Source organism: Corythoichthys intestinalis, chromosome 15, assembly GCF_030265065.1.
Source record: "Corythoichthys intestinalis isolate RoL2023-P3 chromosome 15, ASM3026506v1, whole genome shotgun sequence".
Taxonomy (NCBI): Eukaryota; Metazoa; Chordata; class Actinopteri; order Syngnathiformes; family Syngnathidae; genus Corythoichthys; species Corythoichthys intestinalis.
In genome coordinates this window covers 16,526,774-16,553,588 of record NC_080409.1, presented here as the reverse complement: position 1 = coordinate 16,553,588, position 26,815 = coordinate 16,526,774, and the positions used below count along the sequence as shown (strand labels likewise).

Sequence of the window (26,815 nt, the reverse complement as noted above, 5' to 3'; positions counted from 1 at the left end):
ACAAAGACAGCGTTCTATTTCACCTGCAGTGTGTGTTGGAGTTTTTGTATTGGCAATAAAAGCGCTCGTGTTTTATAATGCAATTCCCTGCTGGTGGACGGCACAATGACACACGAACACATTTGAAAACTACGAAGTCCAATAAGCCTCGGTGATAGACTTCATAATGGTATTGACGAGTCAGATCGGTCATGCACTGCACCTCGCATTCAAGTAGGGGGCCGCCCACATAAAGAGGAGCTATTCACAAACACATGCACGCAGCGATCTAAAGCTGGATTTCTGTTGAAAAAGTACGAAAGCTGTACTGCATACAAAAAGGAAGGATTGATTTGTTCGAGGATCTAAGTAATTATTACATTTTTCGTACCATGCATGCATTTTGAAACGTTGCGAAAAAAATCAATGGGAGAAATTAGTCGCTACTGCATAAGCATTTATGTGAAATAAACGCTAATTGCACGTTTTTTTGCTTTTAACCAAGAATCGAGAATGTTTTACGTCCATATCTATAAAGAATTCGGAGATATATTTATTCACAAGAATTTTCTCCGGAAAAGCTCTGTTTACATAAGGCGGCCGCTAGCTACATTCACTAACAGACGAGCATTGTACTTCGACATATTTACGTAAAATAAATAATAACTGCACTTTTTTTTTTTTTTTTTTTTGCTTTTAACCAAGAATTGAGACTGGTTTACGTCCATATCTATAAAGAATTCGGGGATTTAAGCATTTATTCACAAGAATTTTCACCAAAAAAGCTCTGTTTACATAAGGCGGCCGCTAGCTACATTCACTAACAGACTAGCTTTGTACTTTGACATATCTACAAAAAATAAATGCTAACTACACTGTTTTTTTTTGCTTTTAACAAAGAATCGTGACTGGTTTATGTGCATATCTATAAAGATTCCGGGGATTTAAGCGTTTAATCACAAGAATTTTCATCGGAAAAGCTCTGTTTAAATAAGGCGGCCGCTAGCTACATTCACTAACAGATGAGCATTGTACTTCGACATATTTACGTAAAATAAATGCTAACTGCACAGTTTTTTTTTGCTTTTAACCAAGAATCGAGACTGGTTTACGTCCATATCTATAAAGAATTTGGGGATTTAAGCATTTATTCACAAGAATTTTCAACGAAAAAAGCTGCTTACCTGTGATTTCACTCAGTCAGCTTTTACGACCTCGCCAACAATGCAGGCCCCCTGTTTATCGGCCCCACGCCCCGTCAATACATTATGAAGTCTATGCCTCGGTTTAACGCCCCTTTTCACAAGTAGCGCCTTATTCAACGTGGCTGGGTGTCAGGTGGTGACCATGTTATTATAAAAAAGAAATTTTTTTTTGCAAAATATATGTTTAATCACCAAAGTTAAATACATTATTGTTTAAATATGTTTTATCCATCTATTTATTATTATTTCCACCCCAAAAAGTTCTACCAAAACATTTTTTTTCCCCCCAACACCACGGGGTGCTGCAGCACCTTCAACACCCCACTTCTCGCGCCACTGTTAAAAATGAGAGACATTTTGGATAATAAATATAATTACTTACCTTCTTTTTATGGCTGGGTTGAAACAAAAGCGGTTGCGCGGTGTCTCTAAACAGGGGTCTCCAGGGTAAAACAGACAAATTAAAATTAGTTCGGGGGCTTAATGCGCCGTGAAACTGCTATAGCAGTATATAGACACATTTTTCTGTCAAACATAACAGTTCTTTTGGCTTAAAATATTTTAAAGAGGGGTGCAAGAGCAGAAACGGCTTTTTCAGCCTTGTCTGTGTTTTCCGCCAATACATCTTGACACTGTTGGTGTTCAATCCTCTGTTCAAGCTCTGTTGTTGTTGGTAGCATTTGAAAGCTTAGGTTTAAAGAAATTCTAAATTTCCATCTTGCCTCCCTAGGTGTAGTTTTGGCAAAGCAAAGGACCATCTTTAATGTGCTAGTCACATGATCTGTTTAAAAATAATTCTTACCCATTATGAAAAATACTTTGATGGATTCTTGTTCGTTTTATTCATTTTTTGTTTGTTTGTTTGCTTTACATTTTTTAGACAACATTTTACCGGCTAGGTCTTTATTTTAAAGGGGAAGTTCAGAATTTTTTACATTAGGCTTAATCTTCGAGTTAGCGGGGGTTTAATTTGTCGTTGGAGTTGATTTCAACAAATTCCGTGCAATTTGTCGGTTATTTGCTAGTTTTAGGGCTCTGGAGTGGCTAAGCTAGAGCGAGTCAATGGTGGTTGAAATCAACTCCATTCACTAATTAATCCCCCGCTAACTCGAAGATTAAGTTTATGTGAAAAACTCAATTACATGCAATGACATTTTTATGTTGTCATTTAATGTTGAGGCAGCATAGAGAAAAAAAAATGATAAAAAGTAACTGATTACTTTTAAAGTAACCTAGTTACTTTGATAATAAAGTAATCAGTAAAGTAACAAGGTTAGGTTTTTGAGGCATAATCAGTAATCAGTAATTAAATTATCTGATGACGAAATAGGTATTCTAACATTTTCTTTGTTTTAAACATGTTTATTTCGAATATTGAAACAAAAAACATATGATAAAACCAAATAACAAAAATTAAAGAAAAAAAGAAAAGAAAAACAGGTAATATTCAAAAGGAGCGAGAATTAATTTTATTTGCTCTCATCCCTTGTTTCTGTGTTTTCCGCCATATTTTGATAAATGTTTTTTAAGCGTTTCAAATGTAATAATTATGACAAGTTTTGAACATGTTACTGTCCCACCGAATTATTTTTAAACAAAAAAAAGCTGAAAAATGCTTGGCTTTATTAAATGCTTAATTGACTAAGTCCACTCAAATCTGCTCAAGCTGCTCACTTTCACACAGTGAGTTGCCACAGCAACTGTTCAACAATTGAGGCGAAACTACAAATAATATTACAGTTGCTGAATGTAGAAGGGCTGACACGAATTTTGTTGTTACAAGGAAATGCTACAAGGTACGTATATATAAGCAAAAATAGTATGCCATTCTTTTTTATTGCAGATATTGATTGCAATAAAACTTTTGGACAACATGATTCCATTTCTTGTTTTATTTAAAATCATTGGTGCATGTGCAAAACAGGTCAATAAATCACAATTTATGAAATATTAGAAAAATATTAACGAAGGAGCATAGGTTGAGCCTTCCATCATCAAAGAAGAACGCACGTAGTCTCGATATATGTCCATCAACGTACTGTGTTGTTGTGAGGCACATCAAGTCGTTTTTCCCTTGCCTCACAGCGTTTTCCACCTGTAAACAACCGAACCAAAAACTTGTAACACTTGCATTTATGTGTTTACATAATTGTGCTATCCTACACGTAGTGATTAGCAACAGGCTAGAAGCAGATAGCATGTGTTGCAGCCACAGCAGTACGGTAGTTGTAGTAAATAATATTAAACATCACCAATCAATCATCATCGTAATAACAGTATCAAAGACAACAAGTCGTTTCATGCGCAAGATTTTAGCTTTAGTATTTTTTTGAGCACCGGACATATGAAAATGCAGGGATAGTAAAGAACATACCTTCCGTAACACAACTGCAACAGGGCTACATAAACACCCGGTCTTTGTGGTGGCAAGGGCTTGGTTTCACATCTGCCTTCATGAACATGTTGTCCTCCTATGTTGTGATGACGGCAGATGGATGCAGCATTTCCAAATGGTCTTTTTTGAGGGATATTGATGAGTAATGTTACTCCAGCTCCATTGTTGTTTTGGATGGAGAAAGTGTAAAACGGAAGTCGCGAGCAGAAATGCGGAAGTACCTCGGAAACTTGAATATAAATCTCTGCAGAAGAGGCAGTTTTGTGCTCTCAAAGTACAAGTGGATTCCACAATTTGTACTGCAAGGCCCCATCATCTGAAGTTTTAATTACAGCAATATTCATTACTCATACTCTGTCATAACTGTGGTTTGGAGTGATGAATTGCCCTGGATAAGACTTTAAATTTTATAGTAATATTAAGTTAAAGAATATTGTCTCATAGCTATGAGGTGCTCGTTGAGCATGATCATAACATGCTACCTGCTTCACGGCATGATTTGCACTCACACAAAAAATACAGCGGAGTAAGTTGAATTTCCAGTTGAAGTATGAGAAGTTAAACTTCATATTAAAAAATATAAATTACAAGTAATTCATATTAATTCAAATTGAACACTTTATTCAGAATGTTTCTAAATGTTCAATTGTAATTGGCTGATTAATATTTTAATATTTTATAGATAAACACATCCTCCAAATGCGTGTCATTAGAATCCATGTATTAATCTCTTGCAATATTAGCAAAAGGGAAAATTGATCCTTGGAACAGGACCTCGAACTGGTTCTTCACCCAGAAATTGTGTTCCTCTGTGCCTCACACATTTCAAAGGAGTTTACCATTTCTGTCTACTCCAACTAACCAATGGCAAGTGAAAGCCTCCTTGGCAGTTTTAAAAACGCGAAACAGAAGGTCAAATTGTATTGCCTTCTTCTGTGGCTATTGTGTGTCACACTAATGTATAAATAGAGGGATATGGTTGCGAGGGCATCGCACAACTATCAGGCCTGAGATTAGGAGGCGTTCAGATGGTGGGTTTGAATTGCAAACATACTCTGAGAACAAAGGCAGTCCAGGGATTGACGTGTGCAAACGAAATGAGCGTCTCCATGGAAACCTCAGGGTCAGTGGGACAACAAGAGCCTTGGAGATGTTTTGGAGTAAATGCAATTCCATTCACCATACAGCTAACGTGAGTTACTAAATTGGATTGCATTAGTACGTCAACATAGTGTAAAATAGTAGAATCTTTTCATTGTTGTGTGGAAACAACCAATATGAACTCTTCCCTTGGTTGTGGGTGAATAGTGAAAGTGGTTGCGTAACAGCAGACGTGGGTGTTCTAAGCGAGAAAATGGATTGACCCTCTCCACTCGGCAGTGGGAGAAATGAGTGAAATCCCAGAAGAGCAGCATCAGGCTCTACTCACCTACCTCAGGCACATTGCTAGTCCCAACATGTAGTAAAGGCACACTAACTAGAGAATGGGATATTCAATGCAGTCTTCTGTTCTTCTTAAAACTACTTATGTTTGTTTAGAAATCTAACCACATTCAGTCAAGGTTGCAAAATGCTAAGTACTGTACATTTCCTCAGTAAATAAATGTATACATTGACATTTTGTTGTTGCTTATAGCAACAACAAAAACAACAAATCAGCCGCATTTCAATAAAACAAAGTTTATAAATTGATTAAGAACATAACAGAAGTACAGTACTGTACATATAAATGTATACAACAAATGTATGGTTTTTTTTCTTTCAGTCTATTAAATATTCTTAACTGAGCAAAAAAAATATTCAGGGCTGAACAAAACTACTTTCCTATTCGGTAACAAAAACTATTCCATTTTTGGAGAACACTGGCCAGCCAGAGATCTTATCAGTCTTTCCAAGGTAAATCAGTCAACATTATTTCACCTTTTTTTATCCATTTTCTTTGTAAATGCAAAACCAGGAGTGCTGGACTAGTCTTATGAAATTGCCTTTCATATTTCAAAAAGAACCTTAGTCTGATCCCCAACAAAACACTTACTGATAATCCTGAGTCAACTCCATATTTACAACAAACAAGTCTGGACAGATTTCCCTAAACCTGATCCTAAGCTTAAAAAAACCTTATATATAACATCCACATAGTGACTTCACACAGAAAATAAGTCAACAATGTTTCACAAACTGTATTCTAAATTATACAAATTAAAGAACAGTCGCAAGTAATGTCATGTTAGCCATGTTAGTTTCATTTATCTTGCAATGAAGCAATACTGGAAGCCTCATCTACTTAGTAGATTTAAATGAAGGTTTGTCATTTCGGTTAAAAAAAGCATCTTAGCTCAGCAAATACCTTTTTTCACTCTGTTTTTGAAACTGCTTGCTGCTAAGTGAGTTCTGTTTCACTGGTTTAATAGTGCATTACATGCTAAGTAAGGGGATCTGCCAGATCAGGATGGTGGAGGTGTTATCCTCGTGGCGTGATTGTTTGGTCTTTTTGTTCACTCTGCGGTGGCCCAAACCCCCAGACACCACCAGGAGAGAGCTGACATCCACTTTGCCTGTGCGGCGGCCCCTCTGCTGGTGGGCCGGATCATGGAGCACGTCATAAAGGGCTCCGTCCTCAGGTCCGTGCTCAAAGGATCCATGGGATTGAGCTAAAGAGGCGCATGATGATGAAGAAAGTGAATCCTGTAGCGCCATGGTGGTGCAGCCTGCTTCTCCCAGCCACACTCCCTGGCCTTGAGGCGGCGTAGAAGTTGAGTCTGAGCGGGGTACAGCATCTTCTCCATCCTCTACTGGCTGGGCTGACACTGAAGAAGTGGGGGAGGGGAGGCCTGAGGGTCTGTTACACACCGCGGTGGCTACAGTTAAGAACTTTACAGGTCCATTGTGAGCGTGCAAGGACACCATTCCGCGACCTAAAAACACACAGAACCTCATTTTAACATTTCATATCGACTCACCAGTCCTATCGTTCAACATCGCAAAAAGTGCATGGTATGTTAGTGGAGCACTCTAAATTGCCCGTAGGGGTGATTTTGAGTGTAAATATTTGTGTCCCCTGAGATTGGCTTGTTCATGGTGTATCGTGCCTCCTGCCCATAGTCAGCTGGGATAGACTCCAGCGAACCCTTCGGCCCGGTGAGGATTAGTGGTAAAAACAGAATTCTAAGATAAGGTAATCTTTTATGAATCACTTTGACTGCTGCTAGGAATAACAAAAAAAAATTGTGCACTGCACTGCAATTATAGTTCAAAGAGAACGTAATATATAATTTTAAAATTAAGGATAACATACTTTTAAAGTATTTACTGTACTCACTAAAATAATACTTTTGTTTTCTAAAATAAATTTTCTATGAGTGCCCTTTTTATGACGTCAATTTAAAACATGCATTATTGTACTAGTAAATGTTAGGGGTGTGACAAAATATCGAAATGTAGTGATATTGTGATACTTTGTATCCCAAAAGGTGATCGATACGCTCATGCCAAGAATCGAGATATTCTTTTAAAAAGGTGTCAATATTAAAAAAAAAAAAAAAAAGAACCAACAAGTTGCTACGAAAATCTTCCATCATAATAGTGTCTCAGTTAACTCTACGGCTGCAATTGAGGGTGCTTGATGCCCAATCCATTAAGTCCGGGAAGTACGAATGAACGTTTGTTTGTTCGAAACTTCGGGCCATTTACAGGTCACTTTCTGTTGAGTTTGAGTCACTGCCTATTCATTCCCGGGTGAATTCCTGTTCTGTAACCCAAAATCAACAGCAAGTGACCCATAAAATGCCCCAAAATAAAAAGGAAGAAACTGAAAATCAGCAGGTTATGTTCTGAAATGGCCCAAAATTACCTTGTTGCCTGGCAGTGGCTGCCCCTGACGGCCATAGAAGTGGAAGGGGCCCGTTTGAAGTGGGAGGGGTTCATTGGCTGCCACCCTCCCAGTTAAAATGGATTGGACTACTGATAAGCTTACAGGGGAAGGATGAAGATGACTAATAAACAGAAAAATAGGCCGTTTTGGAGAATGATTTCCTGACCAATGTATCGATAATCGTTGTATCATCATATCGTGAGATCATCGTTATTGTGAGCTTTGTATCGCAAATCGTATCATATCTGTTCCCAACCCTAGTAGATGTAGTGTGCAGGAGTACCCAGCGTGTACAGCTGCCTTTAATATTTATGATATTTGATTTGATATTTATATGGGTGATGTTTCTTCCCCCCACACAATATGAACATACACTTACAAATAAAAATATCAATATGCTAATGTTGTGTTACCTGTGACCTTGGGGATACCCTGTAGTCTGGGGACAGATAAGGCCACAGTCACACCCAAGTTGGTTCCAACGAGCAGCATACCGTGGCAAACCAGCAAACTGCTCACTGACACTCTCTGGTTCCCTGTGGGATAACACAAGTGTGACGTTATTTCATTTATCCATTGATATCCCTGTCCGACCACATTCATATCCAATTTACTCCCCATGCATATACAGTGCCTTGCAAAAGTATTCGGCCCCCTTGAATCTTGCAACCTTTCGCCACATTTCAGGCTTCAAACATAAAGATATGAAATTTAATTTTTTTGTCAAGAATCAACAACAAGTGGGACACAATCGTGAAGTGGAACAACATTTATTGGATAATTTAAACTTTTTTAACAAATAAAAAACTGAAAAGTGGGGCGTGCAATATTATTCGGCCCCCTTGCGTTAATACTTTGTAGCGCCAACTTTTGCTCCAATTACAGCTGCAAGTCGCTTGGGGTATGTTTCTATCAGTTTTGCACATAGAGAGACTGACATTCTTGCCCATTCTTCCTTGCAAAACAGCTCGAGCCCAGTGAGGTTGGATGGAGAGTGTTTGTCAACAGCAGTCTTCAGCTCTTTCCACAGATTCTCGATTGGATTCAGGTCTGGACTTTGACTTGGCCATTCTAACACATGGATACGTTTATTTTTGAAGCATTCCATTGTAGATTTGGCTTTATGTTTTGGATCATTGTCCTGTTGGAAGATAAATCTCCGTCCCAGTCTCAGGTCTTGTGCAGATACCAACAGGTTTTCTTCCAGAATGTTCCTGTATTTGGCTGCATCCATCTTCCCGTCAATTTTAACCATCTTCCCTGTCCCTGCTGAAGAAAAGCAGGCCCAAACCATGATGCTGCCACCACCATGTTTGACAGTGGGGATGGTGTGTTCAGGGTGATGAGCTGTGTTGCTTTTACACCAAACATATCGTTTTGCATTGTGGCCAAAAAGTTCAATTTTGGTTTCATCTGACCAGAGCACCTTCTTCCACATGTTTGGTGTGTTTCCCAGGTGGCTTGTGGCAAACTTTAAACGAGACTTTTTATGGATATCTTTGAGAAATGGCTTTCTTCTTGCCACTCTTCCATAAAGGCCAGATTTGTGCAGGGTACGACTGATTGTTGTCCTATGGACAGACTCTCCCACCTCAGCTGTAAATCTCTGCAGTTCATCCAGAGTTATCATGGGCCTCTTGGCTGCATCTCTGATCAGTTTTCTCCTTGTTTGAGAAGAAAGTTTGGAAGGACGGCCGGGTCTTGGTAGATTTGCAGTGGTCTGATGCTCCTTCCATTTCAATATGATGGCTTGCACAGTGCTCCTTGAGATGTTTAAAGCTTGGGAAATCTTTTTGTATCCAAATCCGGCTTTAAACTTCTCCACAACAGTATCTCGGACCTGCCTGGTGTGTTCCTTGGTTTTCATAATGCTCTCTGCACTTTAAACAGAACCCTGAGACTATCACAGAGCAGGTGCATTTATACGGAGACTTGATTACACAACGGTGGATTCTATTTATCATCATTGGTCATTTAGGACAACATTGGATCATTCAGAGATCCCTCACTGAACTTCTGGAGTGAGTTTGCTGCACTGAAAGTAAAGGGGCCGAATAATATTGCACGCCCCACTTTTCAGTTTTTTATTTGTTAAAAAAGTTTAAATTATCCAATAAATGTTGTTCCACTTCACGATTGTGTCCCACTTGTTGTTGATTCTTGACAAAAAAATTAAATTTCATATCTTTATGTTTGAAGCCTGAAATGTGGCGAAAGGTTGCAAGATTCAAGGGGGCCGAATACTTTTGCAAGGCACTGTACATTGGGGCAAATAAGTATTTAGTCAACCACAAATTGTGCAAGTTCTCCCACTTGAAAATATTAGAGAGGCCTGTAATTGTCAACATGGGTAAACCTCAACCATGAGAGACAGAATGTGGAAAAAAAAACAGAAAATCACATTGTTTGATTTTTAAAGAATTTATTTGCAAATCATGGTGGAAAATAAGTATTTGGTCAATACCAAAAGTTCATCTCAATACTTTGTTATGTACCCTTTGTTGGCAATAACGGAGGCCAAACGTTTTCTGTAACTCTTCAAAAGCTTTTCACACACTGTTACTGGTATTTTGGCCCATTCCTCCATGCAGATCTCCTCTAGAGCAGTGATGTTTTGGGGCTGTTGTTGGGCAACACGGACTTCAAACTACCTCAGCAGATTTTCTAGGGGGTTGAGATCTGGAGACTGGCTAGGCCACTCCAGGACCTTGAAATGCTTCTTACAAAGCCACTCCTTTGTTGCCCTGGCTGTGTGTTTGGGATCATTGTCATGCTGAAAGACCCAGCCGCGTCCCATCTTCAATGCCCTTGCTGATGGAAGGAGATTTTCACTCAAAATCTCTCGATACACTGCCCCATTCATTCTTTCCTTTACACAGATCAGTCGTCCTGGTCCCTTAGCAGAAAAACAGCCCCAAAGCATGATGTTTCCACCCCCATGCTTCACAGTGGGTATGGTGTTCTTCGGATGCAATTCAGTATTCTTTCTCCTCCAAACACGAGAACCTGTTTCTACCAAAAAGTTCTATTTTGGTTTCATCGGACCATAACACATTCTCCCAATCCTCATCTGGATCATCCAAATGCTCTCTAGCGAACCGCACACGGGCCTGGACGTGTACTGGCTTCAGCAGGGGGAAACGTCTGGCAGTGCAGGATTTGAGTCCCTGGCGGCGCATTGTGTTACTGATAGTAGCCTTTGTTACTGTGGTCCCAGCTCTCTGTAGGTCATTCACTAGGTCCCCCCGTGTGGTTCTGGGATTTTTGCTCACCATTCTTGTTATCATTTTGATGCCACGGGATGAGATCTTGCATGGAGCCCCAGATCGAGGGAGATTATCAGTGGTTTGTATGTCTTCTATTTTCTAATAATTGCTCCCACCGTTGATTTCTTTACACCAAGCGTTTTACCTATTGCAGATTCAGTCTTCCCAGCCTGTTGCAGGTCTACAATTTTGTCTCTGGTGTCCTTTGACAACTCTTTGGTCTTGGCCATAGTGGAGTTTGGAGTGTGACTGACTGAGTTTGTGGACAGGTGTCTTTTATACTGATAATGAGTTAAAACAGGTGCCATTAATACAGGTAACGAGTGGAGCCTCGTTAGACCTCGTTAGACCTCTTTGACAGCCAGAAATCTTGCTTGTTTGTAGGAGACCAAATACTTATTTTCCACTCTAATTTGGAAATTCTTTAAAAATCAAACAATGTGATTTTCTGTTTTTTTCCCCCCACATTCTGTCTCTCATGGTTGAGGTTTACCCATGTTGACAATTACAGGTCTCTCTAATCTTTTCAAGTAGGAGAACTTGCACAATTGGTGGTTGACTAAATACTTATTTGTCCCACTGTATCCTTGTCACAGTCATTGCTGAGCTGGAGTCAATCTCAGCTGAGTCTTGATGATGAGTGATACACCATAGACTGATCATCAGCCAATGCAGGGCACATACATTACATATCATTTATTCAGGCATGAAAATGCGTCAGGGGTTAAAAAGGTGAGAAGGGTGTAGAGGGAATATGTTCGGGTAGGGCTGTTCCAAACGACTAATTTTCTCCCGATTAGTCAGGACTATTTTAACAATTAGTCAACTAATAACTTTTTTTTTTTCTTCTCTCTAATTTAGCAACGAAATTTTTATTGACGTTTCTTAATTCACAAAAACATTTTGGAACACTTAAATTCTTTATTAAAGTACAAATAAACATGTAAATAACAATAATTAATCACATATGAACACTGAGGTCAAATGCTGATAGTAGGCCTGAACGATATTGGAAAAAACTATCGTTGCGATTTTTGGGAAGTTTACGATATTATATTGCGATATTAAAACGAGAAAATTTTCACCAAATAACTTGAATAGCTCCGTTCAGGATAGCTGCACTGTTGACGAAGAAAAACAGTTTGGTCGCGCTGCCTAGCAGGAGGGAGAGTAAGACACTGTGGTGCTGTACGAGTATGAAGCAGAAAAACATGAATGTATGTCGTTTTTAAATAAAAACCCGATCCTTTTCACCCGATTCCGATGCTCGGAAAAATGGCGCCATCGGCCCTAATTTTTATAACTCAGTTTAATCCAGGATCTGGACACTTGCTGCGTTCACGAAGTAAAACAAAAGTTTAAATGTTGGAAAAAAAGGAAAAAAATTGCACGTCCTTCGATGTGACTATTGCGCATGCGCACGTTGCGATGGCGATGTTCAAACGATACATTGTGCAGGCTTAGCTGATAGCATTTACGAGTTCGAAAGAATGGAATGTAAACAGATTCAGAACACTGACTTCGCCTTTCTAACATTATCCAAAACAATTCTTATAAAAAAATGTCTAGCATTATTAGTATGATAGTATATATATATACATATACATATATATATATATATACATACAGTGCCTTGCAAAAGTATTCGGCCCCCTTGAACCTTGCAACCTTTCGCCACATTTCAGGCTTCAAACAAAAAGATATAAAATTTTAATTTTTTGTCAAGAATCAACAACAAGTGGGACACAATCGTGAAGTGGAACAAAATTTATTGGATAATTTAAACTTTTTTAACAAATAAAAAACTGAAAAGTGGGGCGTGCAATATTATTCGGCCCCCTTGCGTTAATACTTTGTGGCGCCACCTTTTGCTTAAATTACAGCTGCAAGTCACTTGGGATATGTTTCTATCAGTTTTGCACATCGAGAGACTGACATTCTTGCCCATTCTTCCTTGCAAAACAGCTCGAGCTTAATGAGGTTGGATGGAGAGTGTTTGTGAACAGCAGTCTTCAGCTCTTTCCACAGATTCTCAATTGGATTCAGGTCTGGACTTTGACTTGGCCATTCTAACACCTGGATACGTTTATTTTTTAACCATTCCATTGTAGATTTGGCTTTATGTTTTGGATCATTGTCCTGTTGGAAGATAAATCTCCGTCCCAGTCTCAGGTCTTGTGCAGATACCAACAGGTTTTCTTCCAGAATGTTCCTGTATTTGGCTGCATCCATCTTCCTGTCAATTTTAACCATCTTCCCTGTCCCTGCTGAAGAAAAGCAGGCCCAAACCATGATGCTGCCACCACCATGTTTGACAGTGGGGATGGTGTGTTCAGGGTGATGAGCTGTGTTGCTTTTACGCCAAACATATCGTTTTGCATTGTGGCCAAAAAGTTCAATTTTGGTTTCATCTGACCAGAGCACCTTCTTCCACATGTTTGGTGTGTCTCCCAGGTGGCTTGTGGCAAACTTTAAACGAGACTTTTTATGGATATCTTTGAGAAATGGCTTTCTTCTTGCCACTCTTCCATAAAGGCCAGATTTGTGCAGTGTACGACTGATTGTTGTCCTATGGACAGACTCTCCCACCTCAGCTGTAGATCTCTGCAGTTCATCCAGAGTGATCATGGGCCTCTTGGCTGCATCTCTGATCAGTTTTCTCCTTGTTTGAGAAGAAAGTTTGGAAGGACGGCCGGGTCTTGGTAGATTTGCAGTGGTCTGATGCTCCTTCCATTTCAATATGATGGCTTGCACAGTGCTCCTTGAGATGTTTAAAGCTTGGGAAATCTTTTTGTATCCAAATCCGGCTTTAAACTTCTCCACAACAGCATCTCGGACCTGCCTGGTGTGTTCCTCGGTTTTCATAATGCTCTCTGCACTTTAAACAGAACCCTGAGACTATCACAGAGCAGGTGCATTTATACGGAGACTTGATTACACACAGGTGGATTCTATTTATCATCATCTGTCATTTAGGACAACATTGGATCATTCAGAGATCCTCACTGAACTTCTGGAGTGAGTTTGCTGCACTGAAAGTAAAGGGGCCGAATAATATTGCACGCCCCACTTTTCAGTTTTTTATTTGTTAAAAAAGTTTAAATTATCCAATAAATGTTGTTCCACTTCACGATTGTCCCACTTGTTGTTGATTCTTGACAAAAAAATTAAATTTCATATCTTTATGTTTGAAGCCTGAAATGTGGCGAAAGGTTGCAAGATTCAAGGGGGCCGAATACTTTTGCAAGGCACTGTATATATATATATATATATATATATATACATATACATATATATACATATATATATATATATGTATGTACACTCACACACACACACATATATATATACACACATATATATATACACATATATATATTACATGATATATAATAGTATTATAATAATTAATTGCCAATCATATTTTTTAAAAACGGTGTCATTTTAAAGTTATTCTTAGTGTAAAATCTGAATTTTGTATTATTATAGTATTTACATATTATAGTATTAATTCTGAAGTATGTGAGATTAACTCCAGAAATCGTTATTCATATGAAAAACGTTACGTGCTTTTATTTTGAAATGTTCACCGAAAGTAAGTTCGCTATACCGCTAACAACTTTACACTCTGTAGAAAACACTTTTCGTCATTGCTTGTGGTGTCACTCATAGATTTTTATTTTTTTTTCTGTTTGCAAATGCTGTTAACCAGCAATTTTTCATGTTGGAGGTGTCACTTTTTAACCGCAAGTTTGCGTTTTGGAAAAGACTACCAACGTTTTATAGCAGGCAGTAAGTTGTCTTTCCCCCCCCCCATTAGTCTCAGTGTAGCAATGCTAACGTCTACAGCAGGGGTCCCCAAACTTTTTCCTGTGAGGGCCACATAACCTTTCCCTTCTCTGATGAGGGGCCGGGGTCAGTTTGTAACAGAAAAAGTGTAACGATTGCAGGAGTGCCTAAATGTAAAAATTTATTGTTTTCAGAACGCCACAATCAAATAACCCTTTCTGGATTCTTCACGGAACAAAAGTAAATGAAATAAAAATAATAATAATATAATAATAATAAATAATAATAACACTAGGGCTGTCAAAATTATCGCGTTAACGGGCGGTAATTAATTTTTTAAAAATAATCACGTTAAAATATTTGACTTATTTAACACACATGCACCACTCAAACAGATTAAAATGATAGCACAGTGTCATGTCCACTTGTTACTTGTGTTTTGTCGCCCTCTGCTGGCGCTTGCGTGCAACTGATTTTATGGGTTTCAGCACCATGAGCATTGCGTAATTATTGACATCAACAATGGCGAGCTACTAGTTTATTTTTTGAGTGAAAATTTTACAAATTCTATTAAAACAAAAACATTAAGAGGGGTTTTAATATAAAATTTGTACTAGCATTTATCTTTTAAGAACTACAAGTTTTTCTATCCATGGATCGCTTTAACAGAATGTTAATAATGTTAATGCCATCTTGTTTATTTATTGTTATAATAAACAAATACAGTACTTATGTACAGAATGTTAAATGTATATATCCGTCTTGTGTCCTATCTTTCCATTTCAACAATAATTTACAGAAAAATATGGCATATTTTATAGATGGTTTGAATTGCGATTAATTAATTTTTAAGCTGTGGTTAACTCGATTAAAAATTTTAATCGTTTGACAGCCCTAAATAACACTATTAATTAAAGATAATAACCAAATAACCGTCTCTGAGTTCTTCACAGAAAAAGGCCAGGATATAAATAACACTATTGAGAAAAAAAAAAAAATTCAAAATGCTCTCTGGTATTGTTCAGGGGACCGGACCAAATATGGACGCGGGCCGGGGCTGTAGTTTGGGGACCCCTGGTTTACAGTGTTTAATATAGATGTGTTTCCTTATTTTGTATGTGTGAACTGTAATTCTACGGTGTGTTGTTGACCAATAAACATCTGGACACAACAACTGGAGTCTCATATGTCATCTACACGCACACACAAATGTATGCAAACACGCGGTGATAAAATGCAGCCATGAAAATTACCGCCCTTTTTATTTACCTTGCGATATAAATGGACTCATTGCATATCGCGACAGGCTTAGCAACTACAATAAAACATGTCGTTAGTTAGTTAGTTAGTTAGTCAGTTAGATGGACTTACGACCCCCCCACCTTAAAAAATTTCTCCTCGGATCTACACAATTCACGTAGGTCACCCTTTTTGACTTCAAAACGGCGAATTTCGCCGAAATGTGAGTGATTTTCATGCCTGTATATTGTAGACAAGCAACCATTCCCCCTCAAATTTACAAGTTAGACTGTTTAAAGTAAAACTTTCGTGCAATGTTTTGGTATTGGAGATAGCCATGGTCACTACTCTCTCACCCCGCAGCCTCAGTTTTGATGCCACTAATGCCCAAATACTTTTTTTCAGCATTTTGCGAATCTCCAGGGAAAAACAAGGCACTTCGGCAGGCTATAAATGATGTTTGAAGAAGGCGAGCACACATATTTCTGCTGTGATTTGGTTTATTTATCTCCGAGGCAACACCGAAAAGATCCTGAATAATAGGAGCTCCTTTCAAGCCTCAGTTGCACACACAAAAAAAACCTTGCATAACAGAATGGCTGAGGCATAACACTGTAATTAAGCAACAAGCTGAGCCTTTATTCAGGGAAGCTTGTGGCGACTATAACAAGACAATGCCACCTGTTTGATTCACTCTTGGTCACAAATAACAGTGCAATGCACAGTAGAGTCAAGAGTGCTTCTGTTGTTTACAGCTCTGTTCATAAAGGAAGGCAATAAAGTCAGGCGTGTTGACAGATTGTGGGAATGGATTTTGACACATGTCTCAGATATGAGCTTTGTTAGACCACAAATATCTAGTCAGACATTTTTACTATGTCTTTATGACCCTGAAGGATGGGGGCACTTTTTATTGGTGTGTGGTGGTGGTGTTGGGGGCTGTCGTGAGTCATTACTGTGCTAACAGCTTGACTTTAATTTCTTCCCTAAAGTAATCCTCTTTGGTTGTAGGAAAAAAATGGTTTCCAGTCCTTGTGATGGACTTCCCCTGACTGGAGGTGACCCCTTATATATTTGGCAGCTCACTGAGAATAATTCTAGATAAGCAACCAGGTAAAGGTACACTCCCACCTAAAGCCTAGTGACAGCAATTCTTGGACACATGTGCTTCTAATGAAAGCACACTGCAGGTCGGCGGGGCTTGTTCAACTTCCCCCTTTACAAATATTTGGAGTTCCCCAACCAGAGGGTGAACTAAAATAAATCCAGAGTGAACATCCACACACTCTTGATCCTACAGCAGAACACCACTTTGATCCGCACTTAGCCCTGACAAGAAACAGCAGGAGGGAGGAGTAAATCTCACAAATTACAATATAACACAGCACAAGCAATTCAGCCACGGAATAACAGCACCGTGTGTGGAATTGTCCTTCTATCTTTATGATTAGGAAAGACAGTGTTCCTCTGGATTAGCCCTAAATTTGTAAGCTGATGAAGTGCTTTATGTCTCCTGCTCGCATGTGCATTTTCACTTTTTAATCAGTTGACTAGCAGTTTCCATCAAGCAGTACAGTTTGCTTTATGCAGTGTTGTTTTCGTCAACAATGAAGATAACGAAAATATTTCGTCAACGAACATTTTTTTAATGACGATGACGAGACGATAATGAGCTAAAAACATGTTTAGGGATACGAAAACATAAGGCTAATGCCAGTTTCCGTCTGACAAGAGGAAATTGCACAATAGTTTTCGTCACATTTTTACAATATTTGACATTGTGTGTGTAGTTAGCCTGCATCGTAACAGTGACTGGTTAAGTCACTCATGTGACGTGCTGCGCCCCTCCCACTCACCAGTGCAATGTGTCTTCCACTCTCAAGGCTTGCACACACAGTAAGATTTGTTTTCTTGTCTTGGCCACAGACAATATGCAATGTTACTTTAGCCTTTAAAGGTCTGTGCTGAGTGATCATCACACAGTAAATGTAACCCGCAGTGTTAGCATAGCAACCGCGATAGCATAACGTTGAGCGCCTCTTAAACTCTCAATTTTTATTACATACAGTTTGTGGCGTTCAGTTGGGTGTAATTAATTGAAAATAATGTACGGTTTTCCTGCTGAGTGTGTATTCTCATCAAGTTGGCGTTGTAGACACTACAGTACACTGCTGGCTTTAAGTATTGGATCCCCTGCAATTCTGTCAGATAATGCTAAATTTTTCCCAGAAAATGACTGCAATTACAAAAGCTTTGGTCGTAATATCTTCATTTAGTTTGTTTGCAATTAAAAAACACAAAAGAGAATGTAAAAAAAAAATTTAAATCATGATTATTTTACACAAAACTGAAAAAATGGGCCGGACAAAAGTATTGGCACCCTCAGCCTAATACTTGGTAGCACAACCTTTAGAAGAAATAACTGCAAAGAACCACTTCCGGTATCCATCAATGAGTTTCCTACAATACACTGCTGGAATTTTAGAACATTCTTCCCTGGTCAACTGCTCCAGGTCTCTGAGATTTGAAGGTAGCCTTCTCCAAACTGCCATTTTCAGCTCTCTGCACAGGTGTTCTATGGGATTCAGGTCTAGACTGATTGTTGGCCACTTTAGAAGTCTTTAGTGCTTGCTCCCAAGCCATTTTCTAGTGCTCTTTGAAGTGTATTTTGGGTCACTGTCCTGCTGGAAGACCCATGACCTCTGAGGAAGACCCAGTTTTCTCACACTGAGCCCTACATTATGCTGAAAAAAAATGTTGGTAGTCTTCAGACTTCATAATGCCATGCGCACGGTCAGGCAGTCCAGTGCCAGAGGTAGCAAAGCAACCCCAAAACATCAGGGAACCTCCGCCATGTTTGAGTGTAGGGACCGTGTTCTTTTCTTTGAAGGCCTCGTTTTTTTCCCTGTAAACTCTATGTTGATGCCTTCTCCATGCTCAATGTGGTACACACAAGGACAGAGGTTGAGTCAATTTTAATTTATTTTAACTGGCTGCAAGTGTGATTTAGTTATTGCCACCTGCTGTTATGTGCCACAGGTGCCGTTAACTACACAAATTAGAGAAGCATCACATGGTTTTTCAACAGGTGCCAATACTTTTGTCCGGCCCATTTTTTGGAGTTTTGTGTAAAATGATACCGATTTAATCCCCCCCGCCCCCCCCCCCATTCTTTTTTGTGTTTTTTCACTGCAAGCAAAACTAATGAAGATATTACAACCAAAACAATTGTAAATGCAATCATTTTCTGGGAGAAATTGAACATTATCTGACAGAATTGTAGCGGTGTCAATAATTTTGGCCAGCAGTGTAGTAGTATGTGCTCATCTGTCAATGTTCATTTGAAATAGTTGGAAACCTTTGTTAATTTATTTTTGGAGTAAAATTTTACAGACTAAATGTTTTTAGTAAATGTCGACTAAAACTAGATGAATTTAGTATTGAGTTTTCTTCAACAAAAACTTGACAAAGACAAACACATTTTGAGATGACCAAAATATGACTAAGACTAATAAGTATTATCTTCCAAAAGACTAAGACTAACATTAAAATGGCTGCCAAAAACAAAACTGGCTTCATGGTTGCGTGTTCAATTTATACCTTAGGAAATACACTTGCACAGTATTAATCACAAAAGTCGTTTGATCAAAATCTGTGAATTCTAAATTGTGAGAAATTTTACAGCAGTGGACTTATATTCACTTGTACTGTAGCACTGGTTCCCCCCCTTCTTTCACCACAACCACATTAGTAGAGTGCCTAAAGGGTGGAGTTAGACACTGCAGTCTGTATTGGGTCAAGGCAATTAAACAAAACACTTCTTGAAAATATACATGGCCAAGGAAAAAATATTATAGAATACTGTATTATTACTGAAAACCAACGTGGTTAGCTAAATTAAAAATGGTATAAAACAGTGTTATGCATGTTGATCACTTAATTGCCTTTCCAGTCCTTCTTGCAGACTTTTTGTAGAGGTATTATTTATTGCCCCCCCTCGTATGTTTGTCTCATTAAAGCAGGCATGACTGCCTATTTAGGTCACACAGCAGCAGACAAAGGCGTACCCTGTGTATCCGATTGCCACCATATTCAGCATTATTCCACAAACATTCTGTGAAACAAAACCACCAACAATAAATGCACAAAAACCTTTGTTCATTTTCGGACCTTGAAAACCGCAAGCTAGGGAAAAGTGGTCATACGAGCAAACATTACATAGTAAAAATAAAAACTGCCCGTAGCAAAGCTTAAATATGAAATTGAGTGCTATTATAGCATATTATGCCCAAGCATTTCTAAGGCGATGCTACAAACCTCCAGATTAAAAAAAAAAAACGAAGGCGGATAATGAAATTGTTCCAACATGCGCGAACATGAGAAGGGAGAGTTCAAAGTGCTACTGATGGATGCAATTCAGTTTCTTCATCAGTATTTTTCACCGATGCAATCTTACCATGCGATGTCACAGGTCAAGGTAGTGCACATGCGTGGTTCTCGTTTGAAGCAAAAGCAATAATAGACAATGGATATATGAGACCCCTTATAGAATGGGGTCTGCCAGACACAACTACAATTATCATAACCTCCCAAGTCACAAAAGTCAAATATGTAGACTTATCTATATGGCTATAGCTGGTTGGCTATAATACTTGTTTGCAGTAGCATTTAATAGAATTAAAGGGATCCGCGAATAGAAAGACTTGTAGTTCTTAAAAGATAAACGTTATTATGAGTTAAAATATTTTGATATTGAAACCCCTATTGATGTTTTCGTTTTTATACAATTTGTAAAATTAGTTTAACTAGTAGGTTGCCATTGTTGTTGACGTCGCAGGGCAGTGACGTCACTGGGTTACGCTGCCGGCTTCCAGAATATGACTCTAATGACATGAATATGTCATCTGTTCAACCTTTTCAACTGGAACCCAAATGAACATTAATAAGCATGACAGCACTGTAGATATTTCACAAAACAAGCAGCAAAATTAACAGGAAAGACAGGATGAGATGAGACGAGAGTAGGACAAAAAGATGTGTTCTGCCAAAATGTGCTACACTGGCGAAACGTCTACAAGAGGCGAATTTGACACCCAAAGTACTACTGTGCACTTTCAGCTTGTATGGTTTAGATGCATACAGACAGAACATACCATAGGTGCCTTATGAAAATACTTAAACGTAGTAATATCAAATAAGGGTGGTTTAATTACGTGACTAATGTGGTCAACAGATCAACAATCTGCTTTAAAGGTACCACAAGAACGCACAAGGCTTAAACGTATGAGAGGGAAACACATGCAAAAAGTATTTCAAGGCAATGAAAATGTAATAAAAGACTCAATAAAAACACAAAGGCTACGTTCATATTGCAGGTCTTAATGCACGAATCCGATTTTTTCGTGTTTTTCCGATTTGAGTGAGGCATTAACTTGACGATCTGAACGGGACAAGTCGCATAGAAGTGGACCATTTCAAATCCACTCTGGGTCACTATTGTATGTGGTTTAAATCCGATCTGGGCCACATTTTTCCAGAATGTCGTGGCGGTCTGAACTGGCAAGTCTCCCAAATCGGAATTACGTCATCAAAGAGCGAGAGAGACGGCGCGCTATGGTAGCGGTCCAGCTGTCTGTTAGCGCCTAGCTTGCCTTGAACACGGCTTTTGGGGAAGGGTCGGGCAGTCATAAAAAAATCTAAATGGGTTGAGGATAAGCCTGAGAATGATCGGTTTTCTCTCTGCTCTATATAAGCAATATTTCAAGACTGCTTACACGGTCGAGAGTCGGGGCAAACTGACCGTATGTGTGTGTGACATGCACGGACAGTGCATCAATCCACATAAACTTTGAATATAAGCCTAAACAGGAATTATTTATGTCTGTTATTTGTGTCCTCTTTTTGGAAATAAAAATATGATCGCCCTGGAATGACGGATGACATCCAGCATGTGTAGTGATTTGTTTTGATGCTTCTGCTCATGCGGGTCGCACTGCGAATTAGTGCGCATGCGTAATACTTGAACGGTCTCAATGGACAAAAGCAGTCTGAACGGGCATGCAAAAAAAAAAAAAAAAAAAAAAACATATCACAAAAAAATCGGATTTGTCCATTATGACCTGCAGTATGAACTTAGCCAAATAGTAAGTACTCACCGCTTTTAACCGATTAGCGCATGTGTTTTGGATGTCTCGCCACGTAGAAGGAATTGCAGTAATCCAGTAGTATTCATCCAGAATTCGAGATACATTGACAATCTACGTCATCGCCCTTAGCGTCCATTGCGCTCAAAACATGGCACCCGGTAAAAACAGGTACTAATTATCATAGATTTGTAAATCAATGGCAAAATTTTATGTGTTTATAATAACATATTGTAGTAAAAGAGAACAATTCTGGCTTATTAGAGCCTACAAGTCTTTAAGTCCGAGGTTCCCTTTAAACATTGCTTTCTGTTTTCATTCATCTGTAAACAAAAAAAAACCATTGCCAAATCTATTGCGATGCCTATTGAAATATGCCTTTGTCATGTTGGATCATATCGCAATACCAAGTGCTATTCAAAATCGTAACAAACTGAAACGACTGCACAGGTTAAATTACGGTACAAGCGATTGTCAAACAGATCTAATTAATTAGTGTCCAGTTTTCGAACGTGCAAATATGGAACCTTGTTTGGATGCTTGCTGAATTCTAGTCAGTTTACACATAGTATCACCCTTTGCGGTCTTTTGAGGTTCCAATGTAATTAGTCTGTCTGCTACCGCATTAAAATATGCTCCAGATCAAAAACCCATTACTGTTTCTCTTGCAGCCAACATTGGAACTCTAATTACACCAAAGATGATGCATACGCAGCACATTTCAAAGACTCACTCTGGCCTACGGTAAAAACTAATGGTGATAAAACCCCTGGAGGGCATTCTGGAAAAGTCAAGATAAGAATAAACCCAGAGGAGGAAAGCTTTCCACATGTGGTATAGTCTGTCAAAGGAACCAGCTTCCTCTTCACTTGCATGGATCCTATTAGCCAACATGGGCAGCCAGTTTCTTCAGCAAGCTGCTTTTATCGTTCACGTCTCTGGAGGAGAGGGCTGCCCATTTGTAATTGCCATTCATAGGAAGGCCAAACTAGATAGGTGAACACAGGACCATTAATTTAAAACTTTTTCTCTATCAAAATAGAATAAACGGTCTCAATATGACACTTTAGTCAACTGATCTGTTTTCTTTACAGTGATGAGGCAGTTAGTTTACTATTGGTTTTGAACTCTTCACCCTCTATGTGAACTCAATGCACTTCATGCCTTGTTATTGGACTTTGATGTCCTAAATGCTGCTGGATATGAAAGAAATGCCAGATGTGGAAAGTGAGCCCCAGGAAACGGCATACCTTTTCTAGCCAAATCGTTATATATGTCACTAGCATCTTGTGGCAAAAGGAGAGCAAATATGAGCTGCACGAGACATAGCACTGTTGCCAATTCTGATGAGGGATTGTCAAACAGATAAACAGCAGACAGCCACGCAACAAATAAGGTTCTTGCAAGCTCACGCACGAGATGTCAGTCAACATGACGAAAAATTACTCGGTTTCATTGCAATTTGCAAGACAAGACGCACATCAAAAGTTCCCAGAAACATACAGTGTGTAATCTCCCCTATCAAACCAACAACATTCCTTCTTTTAGGCTCTCAGTTTTTAGGTCAAGGCTGATGTAACACAGCGGATTAAAAGATCCAAAGTAGCAGCCAGCCTCTCTGATGACTTCAGCATTGGACATTTACCGTGCTGACATTTAATTTGATTTGCGCTGAACGTTGTCAGCAATACTTTGACTTAAATATAAATGGCAGGAACGTGTCCTCCTCCTTCATTATGCGGTCAAGAATATCTCAGTCTTTTTTCTCCCAATAAAACAGTATCAGCTTTTACAGAGATAGTAAAATCGTGGCCCCTTGTTCACCTTTTTTGTGCCGAATACACGAGTCAATAATTACAGCTTTACATGCTTACACAAGCACAAAGTAAAAGAGCCATTGTAGTCGAATGACGTAAGATAACAAAATTGCTCTTTTAAGAAAGAACAGAAACCTTTGCTCTCCTCAAAACAACTCCCATTTACTAGTAATCCTACATTTACTTCGGGAAAATGACGTTTGACTTCAAACAAGCTCAGCGATCAATTACTATGATGGTTTCCAAATGCATAAAGAAATTTTATCCTTCTTCCTTATACTCTTTTCTAAGACCGATTGTTACCTAAATCCCAATGTATTAAAAGTTAGCATGCTTTGAGTTGAATCCATAAAGCTAGTAGTCATGTTAAAATGTTGATGGACTTTAACTTGCACAGCTTTACAATGATTACAATTACAAGACTTGAAAGCAGTGAGGTACTATGCAAAATTAAGTTGATACTGACTTTTCAGAACCAGAAAGCTGTGTAGTGTCCTGGTTTACATAAAACATGTTATTAATGTTCTTGCACATTAATTGTCCAGCAGTGTTTACATTTACAAGACTAATGCAGTGAGGCACTATGCAAATATATACCGTTTTTTGTACATTGTACAAGTTTTAGCATTGAATAAATGCATTATTACAGATGTTTTCCTTTTTTTGGGTATTTTTTTCTTTTTCAGTCACATAAATTGTGAAACATTGTTGAAGAAATTTCTTACAATATATGGACTATCGCAGATACAGGTAGTCCCTGGGTTACGAACGAGTTCAGTTTCAACGCTGGTGACGTAACCCGAATTTCCGCGCAAGTCGGATTTAACCTCTTAAGTACCCCAGCAAAATGACTATCCAAAAAGTCCAAAAGTATTGTATTTCGTTTAATGATGGAGGATACACTGCCCTCTGATGGCAGCATTGGGTCTGGCTGGACTGTCGCCTTGTACGACTGAGAAGCAAACTCAGACGTCTATGGATAAAGGATAGCTGCGCTCTGGTTTGGCCCACATATGTCTGTAAGTTGTTTCAGCTAATATGTGTATGCATTTGTAATGAAGTTTACAGCTAGCCTGTGAAGTTACGTGCGAGTGATTTGCTATGAGAATTGTAAATACGTTAGCATTCCTAGCATTTAAGCTAGTAGACTTTTGTTAGGCAAATTAGGCTAAATTAGTCTACTAAATGTACACATTAACCCTTTAAGGTCTGGGCCTATTTTGTCTGATTTTGCATGCTTTTGAATTTGCCTTTATATTTCAAAGAAAGAATTGTTTACGATGGCCTGGTTTGGTCCCTTTTTTTGTGACACCTTGAACTTCATGTCCAAACTGTTGTTTCCTTCACTGACCAATTATAAATCATCATTTTGGGCCCAAAAAGACCAAAAATTCCAAAATCGTTTTGTCAAAATTTTTAATATTGATGTCCAATTGACAACACCAACACCAACCAACACCAACCAAACATGCATAACGAACCGTTTTGAAACTTTATAATATTTATTCAACATGTTAGGATGAACATTCAACCAAAAAAATTTAGAATAAATAGTCTTATATTTGATAATTCAACATAAACAACAGGTATAGCCATAGGCGTTTTTTGCCTTTATACATGCTCTAGTCAAAACAGGTTATATACAGCAGACCAAACAGTGAAGAACAGTGAAAAAATATATACGATCTAACACAAAAAGTGTTTAGAGGCTATCTCTTTATGAGTTTAGGTATTGCGGCCCATCACCTGATGAAAACTATGTACACACAATCAAGCTTCTTGAACACACATTTATATACACAAATTGAGAAGACTGATTGTGGGGAAAAAAATATATATATAACATTGGAAAAAAAAGTATTTTCAAAAATATTTACAATTAACAAGTTAAATTTTTTTCAGGCATGCCACTCCGAAAAGCAGTTTCGTCCTGGAATTAGACACAGGGCTACATCACACAGCCCACACTTCCATGGGGTGTCGGTCCTCTTTCTACCCTTCCATTTTCATTTCACTTTACTTTCATTGTCACTATAAATGTACATGAAAAAAAAAGTCAGTATTTATGAAAATAATAAAGCATAAAATAAAAATATATACAGCAATAAATAATAATGGAAATCTATATGTATGACAATAGAAAGAATACCATAGCTGAATATGTGCTACATCCCTAATCTTCATATAGAAAGAAGAACACCACAAATTATAAATTCCTGCCTGGGATACACACAGTGCACGTACGACTTTGATCTGATATGCACATTTTATTATTATATACACAAACACACACTTATATTGCATCAAAATTAACTTTGTCTTGCAATATCAAAAGAAACTTTCAAAAGAAACTTTTTCAGCATAAAAAAAAAAAAAAAAGTGAGTTGGCTTACCTCTGCTCGTCGATGGCGTCACCCACGTGTTCAAATCCGTCACTATCTTCATTCGAGGACTCTTCCGAAGAAGACAATGATGACGAATTTGGACCATCCTCTTCCTCAAGTTGATCAAAAAGCGCAATTGCTTGCGCTAAATTTAGTTTTCCGTTCATTCTCAAAGTCACACAAAGTCGCTCGCTCGATCCAAACGGCCGTCGCTCGCCACCTCGCTGCTTCAGAACACTCCTCCCTCTCGTTCGGTGGAACCTCGCACGGCAGTTATATTTATTAAAAAAACGCATTTTGTGCTTCCACTGTGACTTCGAAAGGGTTCGTTTGATTTGTGTTTTTTTCATGGAGCTTCCGTTTTGAAAAAGGACAAGAAATGATGGAAATATAGACATAAACAAATGATCCATGCAGCGTTTTAATATATTTTTGAGAGGACAATAAAACTATAAAACTTAAAGGACAATATCTCACGTTTTAGTTGGTCGATTGACTTAAAATAATAACGAGAGCAGTGTTTCCCACCAATGAACGAGACTGTGGCGGCCCGCCACAGTCTCGTTTGACACCCCCCCCCCCCCCAACGCCGGGGGAAAAAAAAAAAAAAAAACTAATCAGATGCGTCAGTCAGCCGATTACACAGCTGTGGCCCACTCCACTCTACTACCCGCGCGAGCGAGAGCAGCATTTTAGAGTAGTATTTTATTTATTTATTTATTTAAGA

At 38.6% G+C, this 26,815-nt stretch overlaps 1 protein-coding gene and 1 long non-coding RNA gene across 4 annotated transcripts in view; one reads left to right on the top strand and one right to left on the bottom strand.

The window, feature by feature from the left end:
- LOC130930919 (uncharacterized) overlaps window positions 1–26,815 on the top strand; it is a 42,418-nt gene that overhangs the window by 2,302 nt on the left and 13,301 nt on the right. The window lies entirely within an intron of this gene.
- Window positions 5,280–26,815, bottom strand: part of arhgef10 (Rho guanine nucleotide exchange factor (GEF) 10) — a 94,124-nt gene continuing 72,588 nt past the window's right edge. For 2 of the 3 annotated variants that reach the window (XM_057859242.1, XM_057859243.1), the window contains 2 exons: window positions 7,864–7,986; window positions 5,280–6,494 (listed from right to left, as the gene is read on the bottom strand). In XM_057859242.1, the coding sequence (XP_057715225.1) occupies window positions 5,995–6,494; window positions 7,864–7,986 (623 nt within the window). In that variant the 3' untranslated portion in view covers window positions 5,280–5,994. Of the gene's footprint in view, window positions 6,495–7,863; window positions 7,987–16,418; window positions 17,074–26,815 lie in introns of those variants that run through there. The other variant, XM_057859244.1, reaches the window with a different exon arrangement.